The sequence below is a fragment of the Nestor notabilis genome, unplaced genomic scaffold (assembly GCF_000696875.1).
Source record: "Nestor notabilis isolate BGI_N333 unplaced genomic scaffold, ASM69687v1 scaffold26290, whole genome shotgun sequence".
NCBI lineage: Eukaryota > Metazoa > Chordata > Aves > Psittaciformes > Psittacidae > Nestor > Nestor notabilis.
In genome coordinates, this window is record NW_009911051.1 from 5,808 (window position 1) to 18,018 (window position 12,211).

The following is a 12,211-nucleotide window of genomic DNA, read 5'->3' on the forward strand; positions in this document are numbered from 1 at the left end:
GCCCAGACAAAGATCTTTTCACCTGTGCCCTGATTTAGCCCCAGTTGGCAATCAAGTACCATGCAGTGGGATGGGGAGGAGAATCAGAAAAAAGGTAAAACTTGTGGATTAAGATAAGAACAGCCCAATAATTAAAATAATGTACAATATAATACTACTAATAATGCAAATAACAAAAAGAGGGTGATAAAACTAAAAAAACCCTAACAAACACCAGTGACGCACAATACAATTGCTTTCCACGCAACTATCCCCAAGCAGCGATCAGTCCCTCCTGGCCAACTCCCCCCACATTTCTATACCAGGTATGACGTGCTGTGGTATGAAATACCCCTTTGGCTAGTTTGGGTCAGGTGTCCTGTCTCTGCTTCCTCCCGGCTTCCCGTGCCCCTCCTCACTGGCTGAGCATGAGAGACTGAAAAGTCCTTGATCGGGGTAAATGCTACTGAGCAACCACTAAAACATCCGTGTGTTAGCAGCATTATTCTCACACTAAAGCTGAAACACAGCACTGCACCAGCTACTAGGAAGGAAATCAACTTTACCCAGCTGAAACCAGGAAAACCTGTTGGAAAGCATGCTCTAGTGAGAACTGTGTGATTTTCATGGGCGAAAACATCGCACATGACCGCTAGGAGCTCTTCATCACTTGCCATAAATGCTGGCATTGATAAATTGGCTAAACAAAAAGCATGCTGCGTGCCAGCAATACTTCAGTTCTAGGTTCACAGGATGGTGATTAAGAAAAACACTGTGAGCAGAACTCACAGTCCTTGTATCTAAGGGTTTAGAGCCGATCAGCTCACAGGTGGTGTTCACAGTGTTATGGCAATCAATCCCCACGGATGCTAAAGACATAAAGCTGCTAACTAGAATACAAAGGGCAAGGATTCCAAACTGCTGATTTTGAAAAGCATGACTTACCTATAAAATAGTGTGCTAATGACTGGAGAACAGAGCATAGCTGGACTTGCCTGTGAGGGTGCCTGGAACAAGAGACTCGCCCAGAACCTAGTGTCACTACCTGGCTGGCTCCTTACTGCATTAGTGGCGAGGATAAGGCCAGGCTGGATGGGGCTTAGAGCAAGCTAGTCTAGTGGCAGAGGGTTGGAACTAGATGAGCTCTAAGGTCCCTTCCAACCCAAACCAGTCTCTAATTCTATGAAAGTGGAGCCTCCAAGAATTCCCTCTTGTCCAAGCTTCAGATGTCCACTGGTATTCTTTTGTATGTGACACATTAGCGATTGCCTGCTGTGAAGCCAGGACCAGCAGAACTACCCAGGCAGGCAGTGGGACACAATCCATCGGACCTTTGCAGAATTCTCTCTAATAAACAGCAGACACCAGTTTGCAGCCTGTTTTTGTTGTTCTTTTTCCCAAAGTGAGCAGTTACCTCAGTAGCATCAGTGACCCAGTCTGGATTCAAGGTGGTACTCTTGGTCATCCAACCACTCCTGTGAGACATGCAGCTATGAAGGGAAAATTAATGACACATTTTAAGTAGTACTTACCACAGGGTAAGATACAGGGAGCATAGTCCTGATCACTAAATGATGCTAAAGACAAAATGGTTAGATATGCACAAGCATGTACAAGCCAGCATCTGATTTTTGAAGGTCAAAATTATGATTTCATTGAACTTTTAAACTGATTATGGCATTAGCAAGAACAGGTACAAATCCTTCTGGGAGATACAGGCTAAGGTAGGGCAAGTAAATTATCTGAGCACAGTATCTGTCTTCCTGTGGATTTCAGTGCTACTTGAATCAATTTGTAATGATATGTTTGTACCTGCCACAGAAGCCAAATACACAATCTGATTTTATGCCAAGTCACTATTAACAGCTGCATTTCCAATTGATTCTAGGATATTCATTAACCAGGATCCATAATTACATATAATTTACAGACATAGCATTTTAAATCACTTGCCAGGGAGCTTACTAAGCTCACTTTATGACAGTCAAATACATTATTCTTAAAAATTCACTGAGTTATCAGCTTGCAAATAATTACAGTGGAATAGCACTGCATATAATCAAGTAGATACTGAGAACAAGAATTGCCAGAAATGCCTATAGATCATTTTTGCCATTCCCTTCAACCGTCTCCAGAAAACTATTATGTACTCAACTGGTGGATTCCAAATCTGTTCCACTAACTCAGATTTGTTTGCAACAGAGTTAGAACACAGCTCCTTGGACTTCTTGTCTCATGGGCAACCCCTGTCCAAGACCTCTTCTTTGATACCAGGCAGCTCATTTTTTAATGATTTATTACCCTTTGAGCAAGTGTCCTGTTGCCTGGGGGGACACTAGTGGCAAGCGGCTCTGCACAGCGTTGCAAAATCTCCCTTGCCTGGAAATGACAGGCACTGCTTGGAGCCAAGCAGCAGCAATGCCAAGGCAGAAACACCAGATCAGGTTAACCAGTTTTTAGAACAGATTGGTATGTCTCTATACACAGGATTTTATTAATTTCATGGAATGATTTCACTTTCAAAGTCTATGTATGGTCTGGTTTGTATCTGTGGTCTTTCTCCATGGTCAATAGGGGTATTTTATAGAATTATAGAATCATTTAGGTTAGAAAAGATCTTTAAGATCATTGAGTCCAACTGTTAACTCAGCACTGCCAAGTCTACCACTAAACCATGTCCTTAAGTGCCGTATCTACACATCTTTTAAATTCCTCCAGACATGTGACTCCACCACTTTCCCGGGCAGCCTGTTACCATGCTTGATAATCCTTTTAGTGAATTATTTTTTTCTAATATACAATCTAAACCTCCTTATGTACCATAGAAAACAACTACACACTGATGCAGGAAATTTAAAATTCAAGTTGGAACTTTAGGATGCTCACTGAAAACTCCACTGAAACCCAATACAGATGAATTAAATAAATCACAATTATTACATTGCAAGGTGTAACAGAAAAACTAATACAAATCTGTAAGAGCTGCACTCTGAACACAGCTTCCCATATGAATTGTATACACACCTTGTCTTACATGAAAGAAGGCTCCACTTTTTAAGTGTTGAAACAATCATTCTTCCTGCTTTACATCAGTAAAGCAGACAGTAGCTGGTCTCTCAGAACCTGCCATATTTACCCTGGTTTTGGTCTCCATTTATAAATTGCCCCTGCAGTTTAGAATGCACCACACTGTACAAACTGCAGCTTGGACATCATCCCATTACTGTAATATGTGACAGTAGAGAACTCCTTGAAGATGAAGAAAATACTGGTTTCTCTGATGACTAAAGGGACAGCTTACGAAATGGAGGTCTTTGAACACTGTATAACTTAGAATACAAAGAGTAAGATAGCAGAGAACCAATTAAAAATACACAGTAAGCAAGTAATGAAAACATTTTATTTGAGTAAACCCATAATTTACAGATAAACACCACAAACCTTCTTGTTTCAGCTTTCTTTGATATAGAACCTCTGAATACTGAAAATAAATTAGACTAACAAATAAAAGTCACATTCACAAGGAACTTTCATGTTTGTGATTTTCCACTGCATTACAACTTAATAGAAAACTATAAAAATAAGACACTATTCACAAAATATATTAATCTGTTTGTAAAACTATTGGTTAACTCAAGTTTTAAGTTTCATGATAAATTATACAGCTCAGCCACACTTTACGAAGAGTTGAAAGAGAAACCTACTCTAAATACAAAATTATATCCTCTCACAATCCAACTATGCCAATTCATAGTACTTCCCAGAATTTGGATCAAAGTAACAGTTCAGACATGGATCATACAAAAGAGTCAAAATTTCCTCGTCTTCTTCAGCATTGAGATCATCTTCACCTGTGTCAAGTGGAAAAAGTAAGAATAAATCACTCTTATTCGCTTAGACAATAACATGGAAATTCCATTCTGTCAGATGTGACAGAATTTTTCTTTGAGGTGTATAATCTTTTCACTCCTGCATTGTAACCTCAAGATAACAGCAATCGCATTTTTATTGTATTTCTGAAGACCTGTATTTAGTTGAGGTGAGATTATGTCAGTCAGAGACTGCTTAACAACTGGACTTTCCAAATGGAGAGGTTGTCCAGTAGGACTTCTACTGATGGTGGATCAAAGTATTCCTAAATGATATTTTTCTCAATGACCTTCTTAAACAATAATGTTTTAGCAGTCAGACAGTCAGTGTATACTTAAGGCCTCAAAGAATTAAAGAATTTGAATGTCTGGTACCCAATATGTCACCTAAATGTCCAGTATAGGTAAATCTGTACAAAAGAGCTTTCAATATTGGAGAGGAAATAAGATTATTTTAAAGAATAAAATCTAAAATTAGGTTGTTTAAAGTTAGGTAAAATGCAAGAATGTTTTCAGGTAACTAAAATACATTGCTAAAACCATACAGATCCTTATTACAGATGCTTTATATATTGTAGTTCCTTTTCTAAACCTATTTTTCAAATAAGCTAAATCTAAGTTGTATGATCTATAGCTTTTTGATAGGAAATAATTCACAGTTGAACACAATCTGTATCTTGAATTTCATCAGAAATGTCCATCTCATTCTTAGACTGCTAATACAAACTAAATGCTTTGTATGCCCTCACACTCCATAATAAGTAATGGTTTGTTATGCTAACAACAGCAGTTTCACAATGCTCAGAATCTATTTACAGCCAGGATCATGCCACGATATATAGGTTACATTATCTAGAGACCAAAAAGTAGGTTGGTGCATTAATGCAGACAGAAAAAGTGTGAGCTTTAGTGTTTCAGAACAGATTTCATTTTTGTTTCCTCAGTAGCATTAACAAATGCCATCAGAAAGAAACTATCTTTTACTGTAACCAAAGGTAAAAAGGTAAAGCTAAACCTTCCCTGCTGTAAGTACTTCATCAGTCCTGGTGAGCTAAATGAGGTTAACTGAGATATTTTGTTTGGATAGCTCTTGGGAAAAATTACGCAGTGCAGAAAAGAAGGCATAAAACTGAACGCTGTTTTCTACACTTTAGATCATAGTACACAAGCAAATGCCATTCATTACCCATTCCCTCACGTAGTCTTACATTTTCGTTTGAAAACCATGGTGTTATTTCCACTGAATTTTTCCTTTTATTATTTTGCTTTTCCCTGTCTATGCTTCTCTTCAAAGTGATCTTCTTTTCTTCTCTAAGCTTAAGTCTCCTTCCCTCTTTACCTGGGAACTGGCCTCTCAATATACTTCCTGGTCTGATATAGAAATAGAATTCTCCGCACTCATTGAGGTATACCGCTTTCCCTGCATACCTTGAATTCATACTGGATCAGAATTAGATTGCATCCAGGCCTGGCTGGATTTATACCTTTATAGCAGTAATTCCCTGCATGTATTTTCATGTGAACAAGAACTTAGTTTTCTACATGTATCTTGTTTTTAAAGTTAGGCTTCTTTCTTTTAGCACAGTATCCCCAAATGCATGTTAAGGCTAATCCAGATGTTGCAACAGATTTCCAATGGCAGCATAAAGTATTCAGTTTTGAACAAATTAAAAGAAACATATGAAAATGTCACTTCTGCTCCTCTACTTCCTAAAAAGTACTAACTAAATTAAGTGACATTTTTCCACATGACTCAGCTAACGTGTAATGGTTGTGTTAGAAGGCATCTTTCTACTTTCAGTTTGTGTACAACTTGACCATATGTGGAAATGAAGTGTCCATGGCCAAATTAACTGATGAGCCCCTTTCAAAGAACATTTCCAGAGCTGTTTAAGCTGCCACCGTCCACACTTTTGGAGTTGAAGCTGCTCAGAATTGCATGAAAAAAAACCTCTTGGCAGTTTAACTTGAACATCACAGTGAAAGCGAAATCAAAGCTTTTGTTCGTAAATCACTACAAAATTAAACAGTATTTTAGGCTAGAAATAACTTGATTTGAAATAAAACCTCAAGCCTGAGAAACACATTATAAAGGGATGAGTATATTTTAGTTCTGAGCTGAAAGACTGAGGGTAGTTAATACCTCTGAATACCTGTCATATTAAATGAATGCTGCCCCACTGAAATCAGGGGAGCTATTGTTTTCATGGTGAAAGGCTTTTGCTCAAAACGTTTCAACCTGGATAACAAAGAATGGAGGAGGCATGTAGCAGCTTTTTCTGAACTCTGAAATACATGTACAAGTAACGGCTGTTGTTTGCCTTGTGTTAACACTGGTTACATAGTCACCACAGTCTGGAGAACTAAAACAAATAGTTTCCATTTTCACAAAAATATATTTCCCCTGTATTCTAGGTTTTAATACTAGAAAATGGCTTGTAGCCAATCTCACTTTAAGATACATGGATCATATTCTGACCCTGACATAACTCAACTGCACTGGATCAGGTGTCAGCAGAAGGGATGCTGAAAAGAACACTGCTAATATTCTTTTTTATATGATCCTTGAACACGGAACTACAGTGCTCAAATCTATACTGTAATTATGTGCTGCAGGGTTACCATATGACTGTGGTCAACAGCTGTAATCCAAGACAGGCTATTCAGTGCTGTGGTTCCTGAGGTTCCTAGAATTCATGACTCTGCCTTTGTCACTTACTGGGGAAACTTTCTTGCATGATTTGTTATGTCAAGATGATATTGTCTATAAATGAGAACTATCAATGCCCAAGAAGGGAAAAATCTATGGAAATTTATCATATTTATGAGTGTAAATTTTCCTCTTGATTGTCTTGTGAAACCTGTTGAGTAGAAGACTACTTCTCATTATGTCTACCTATTTAACTAATGCTGCTGCAAATGTTAAGAACTATAGAGTATAATGCTCTCTTAGAAATCAATCACCTTTCTTCCTCAAAGTTATGCTCCAACTTAAAGATTTTTTTCTAAATATAAGAATTAAAAAAATCTTTATAAATACACTAATGCTATACTACCTGGTTTTCTTTAATGATAGCTTTAGATAAAATTAATACCTTGAATACATTATGAATCACTGCAGATTTTCAGTTCTGATAATATGGTTTTGTTATCCTGTGGTAACTAGAATACTGGAAAACTGCACACACACAAAAATCTTGTGAAGTGAAGTCACTGTCCAAGATGAGAAATAATTCATTTTCTAATGTGGTATTTTTAAGAAAATAATGAGCAGGGCAGCAGAATTTTCTGGAATGAATTTGATCATTCAGTTTATTGATCAGATCTGGTACTTGACTGTCACTAACAAAACTGTTCTTTCATCACATAAATACCTATTGTCAAATGAAGTGACTAAGAAAAACTAACTGCTAGAGACATACCACAGGACACAACAAAAATGTAAAGCCATCATAAAAAGCTATAGTTTATAGAGATTTTCTGTTCTCCAAATGTGCGGTCATGGACATGATGTGAAGTATTTCAGCATAAAGGAAAATGAGTTTAGAAACAATTCACAAACACAGTGGAAATTCTGGTGTGAATAACACAAGAAATGCAACAAATTCCCAAGTATACTTCTTTTTCTAAAGATAGTACCATTTTAAAATCTACAGAAACTGTAGCTTTTCTTCAGTAAGCCTCAGATTTCATAATACTAACATAAAAAATTCTCAGAGACCTATCACATATTTATATCCAACATGCCTCTAACTCAAGGATTATTGTCCAATTCTCTTTGACTTACTTAGGACCCTTAACAAAACATTCAAAGCAAGGTCCCTTCCTGAGAGCAAAATTCTATTTTGCTGTCATAAACAATTACAAATATACATCTATGAAAACATTCCCCATTTGAAGGGCATAATTTGTTTTAGACAGTAAGTCACTGAGGCATCGTCCCTTGGGCAGTCAAAATACACAGGTCAGATTTATGAGAGCCCACACTGAATTCCCCAGAGTTGAAGAAAAATGTAGACATCTATCCTGTTTCTTAAGACAACCGAAAAGAAAAAAGGGCACTTGAAAAAAATAAGGTATTTGTTTTATTCTACTGTTGTTGACTTTCTAGTTTCAGCTGAGTTCTTTGCCATTTACTAAGCAAATACCATTAATAAACAAAACCCTGTAACATTTTAAGTGGCAACAACAGCCTTTACTCAGGAAATCACACTAAGATTTCATTTAAAGCTAAATCTGAAACTTTTCTTTGTAAGAGAAATATCACTTACATAAGTGTAATTGTGCTTCTGAACAAGAATGTTTAGTCTTTGCATTCCTTCTTTCATAGCTTTGCCATCCCCACTAGCATAACATGCATTTTTTGAGTTAATTTGTATTGAGCCAGAACATTAGGAAACTGCAACTGTGTAAGTTGTTCTTCTATCAGAGGCAAATAATACTGCATAGAAAACTCTACCAGCTTGAAAAGAAAAGTAAATAAAAGAACTTGGAACCGAAATGCTGCAGCATAGAAAACTATGAAAAGGCAGCACCAGCACTACAGAAAGAGCATTTCAAAATGTCTTTCTACCCAGGACCTTTTCATCATCTTTATAAATTCCTACCTGGAGTACTCCGATTTGCTGAAGATTTAGTGTGCTTTTCCAGCTGCTGGCTTCTAGGAATGATGGGGGGACTGAACACGTCCATCCAGTCCCTGAAAAATACAAATCGAAATATCATTCATAAAAGCACCGTTTGTGGTCCTATTATTTAAAAAACCATTTCAAAGGAAACTGCAGGTTGTCAAGTGTGATGAAACAAAATCAAGATGGATTTTATTATTATAAAAATAAACTCTACAGTTAATACAATTCTTAAATGTTAAGGCTTCCTCCCTTCCTTAGCCTGTACACCCCAAAATCTATGTTTTAAGCTGGGTTTGCTTTTCAGATTTGAGCTGGTATTGCTCTCTCAGCAAAAGGTGTACATGAGGTGTGATCAATAATCCAGAGTTATAGCCTGAAGACTACAGGACTCCTGAAAGTGTTTTTCCTGAGGAATAAAGATTTGGGATGAACAATCTGGTTTTGATTGTAGAGACTGATGGGGCCAATTTGATTAAAAATCCTTACCCTCTCTAAGGAAAAAAGGCTTACAGACAATAATAACAGATGTCTTTGGTTATTACTGACTTGGCACTGCTTGGAGACCTCTGTACCAGGGTGACATGGCAGGTGGTTCATCACTCACAGTCTAGACCGTTGGTGACTTAGAGCAGAGCTCACACTTGAAATGGATGCCACTAGCAGTGTGTTACCAGCTCAGTGGTCATGAACTGTGGGAGAGCTGATTTGTATTAAATAATTTAGTCTTTCTAGTTTAATTTAACCTCAAAATTTTTCAATAAAGGCATGGAATTAGTGGTCAGAGCTAGGAATAATATACTAAGCAGTTTGCTAGTGTTCTTCAGAAGGAAGCACTGGATTGATTCAGGATGTTATTGCTGACAGTATTGTTGACATTGGAAAAAAAGCTTTGGCAACCACATTGTAAAAAAATGTTTATAACATTATTATAAAATTTTTTATTATTATAAAATGTTATATGTTATAAATAAAGAAGTTGTTATCAAGCATAACATGATTTTAGCTACAGGCAAGACCATACAGAGGATTCATCTTGGCTGTCACACATCTATTTTGATTCTGTAAAGAAAAAAATTTTGATGGGATCTTTATCATAGATGAGGGAGTACAGACCTTCTTCACCTATTCAGTTTAATAGGCAATTTATGTCTCTCCTCAACACTATTTTGTGACAGCTTTTAAAAATGATTCTCACGTTATCACACATCCATGCAAAGTTCAATGTTCATTTCACGTACGCTGTTTTATGATACACTGTCTGTGTTTCTTACAGCTCAAAGGCAAATAGAACAGTTTTTATTGTTATTATTACTGCTTTTTATTGCAAACTGAACTGCAGATTTTTTCACTGAAAAAGTCACTCATTTTATACCACATCTTGTAATTCTTTTCGTATATGAAACTAATCTCTGTACACTGTATATAGCTGATGTTTCCTCAAGTTCCCATCTCTCCTCATCAACAGTAAAGAGCTATAACACATTCAAGCTTTCATATAACCATTAACTAGGCTAACTACTTGCAAGTTAACACTTAAACATAGAATGCAAGGGACCTCAATAAATTATCTCATTTTCATCAAACCAGATCCATAAAGACCAACTTATTTCAACTACAAGGCAAGGGGAATGGAAAGGAAAAGGGGTCTTTAAATTTCCTTACATTTGCTTCATGCTGATGGGAACAGTGACCTCTGCAGAGTAAATTAAATTTGATTTGGGGTTGCTTTGACTTACATCTGGCCACGGCTGTTCCAGCAGCTGCTACAAAAATATGCATGCAAACTTCTGCTGGAGGCCAGTGAGATTAGCCAGGGCTGTGGAGGTAACTTCAACATCCATGGCTTCTTCTAGAAGGGATGAACTCTTCCTAAGCTTGACAGATTTCGTTACATTGCCAGACTGTAATTGTCCAAACTGAATTGTCCAACACCAAGTAAACGGGTAACGTACTGCTTTCTGAAAAGCCTTTGATGATGTCATGTAAGATTTGCTTCTGACAAAGGCATCTGGCAAGGTTCAGTCATGTGTTGTAATTGCTAAAATATGCCAACTTTTATGTTAGTTTTTCTGCTACTTCTGGACTAGTTATTGATTTCACATCATCTCCTGTTGGCATGCAGGCATAATCTGGGGTGAACTGGGGGACAACCACCTATCCGTTTGCAGTCAAAATGGAAAAAACCTAATTTTCTGCTTCAGGAAACAGAACTGCTGGTGTAGAAATCCAGCAAGTAGCACAGCAGATTTAAAGGAAGAGATATTGAATTTTCCATCATTTCAATAGGTAAAAACATACTTCAAAATTTTTTTACACCATCATATTATTTTCACATATATGGTCAACTTCACAAGCAATCCTTCTCTTCTGCTGTTCAGCTAACACCTGAGAACTGGTACAATGAGTCCATACAGCGATATGCTTGCCTAGACATCTCACTATTGGCTCTCTCTGGCACTACTCACCATATCTGCATTCCCTGAATATGGCCAAAGACTCTTTGTTTACACCAAAGCTTCAGAAGTTTTTAGGAATAACAGGTAAATGCATGCTATGACATCCAGTGGCATGGTAGAATATATTTTCCATTTCTGCCGCTTGCATGTGTGGTTTGTGCTGCCTCAGAATCAGCAAACATAAATCGAACACTAGAATCTGACCATGCTCATAGGATGTGGTCAGAGAGCATGAAGCATTATCAGTTACCTGATTCTGTACAATTGCACTGAAACACAACATCAGCAAAAGCAATTTCTTGGAGAAACTGAGGCAATTTTAGAGAAGGCAGGGAAGAACTATTAGCACTAATCTCTGCCTCTTAAGCTACCCTTTCTTCCAAATTCACTACAGTTTTTAGTTCAGTATTACCTATGACCCAGTCTAGATCCAGTTTGTTTTTTTCTCTCAATGTCCAAGAAAAACTAATAGCTTTGCTATTCAAACTCCTCCCACCAAGACAAATAGTCAAAACACCACAGTATTACAGATCCATTGTTGACTTAGCGTTACTTTTAAGATGGAAACATATTACACGGTTTATATTAAACCAAGTTTATTACTTCCACAAGTTGGATAACAATGTTTATTACTTCCACAAGTTGGATACCAATGGATAAATCAACTTCTCCTAAAATCTTGAGATAAAAACCCCAGAATAAAACAATCTCATGTGTGGTGAAATATTCTTGGCCACATTGCAGTAGAGAGTAAATACTAGCAGCTGATTGATAAACTTCTGAGAAGTGGGCTTACATTGGTAATTCTAATAGATGCTGATAGAGGCTAGCAGACCTTGCCTAAAAGTAGAGCCCAGCATGGAGACAACAGGCAATATCCTGAGAAAAGCAGACTGGAGCCTGTGTTCCCATTTATGTCAGTTTTATTCTGACTGAATAAAGAATATTGTTTTTGAGAACTTCTTGAAGCAGCGAGTTTATCTCCTTAAACCAGCAAAGCTAATAACACATTCTGACTAATTAAAGTCACTGCCTTTAAGCTATCAAAGCCTCCAGTTGTAATCAATACAATCGATGTGCAATAAACTATCTACAGCTTTCCTGGTAACAATGTGGAATGCCAAGTATTGTCTTTTGACATTCAACTGCACTGTATGAAGCCTCAGAATAGCTTCCACACACACTCAAAGTACCATGCACCTTTAAAGCTTGCACTAGAATTCTTCATTACATTGAAAGCTATTCTCTGTACCAAAACAGAATTAAAAATACTATA

General features: G+C 37.1%; 1 protein-coding gene across 1 annotated transcript in view; it reads right to left on the reverse strand.

The window, feature by feature from the left end:
• Positions 1-3,717: 3,717 nt before the first annotated feature.
• The window catches only part of LOC104404448 (chromosome unknown open reading frame, human C3orf67), a 54,511-nt gene continuing 46,017 nt past the window's right edge, over positions 3,718-12,211 (reverse strand). The window contains exons 14-15 of the mRNA XM_010012880.1: positions 8,456-8,547; positions 3,718-3,830 (exon numbers count right to left, since the gene is read on the reverse strand). Of these exons, the coding sequence (XP_010011182.1) occupies positions 3,718-3,830; positions 8,456-8,547 (205 nt within the window). The remainder of the gene's footprint in view (positions 3,831-8,455; positions 8,548-12,211) is intronic.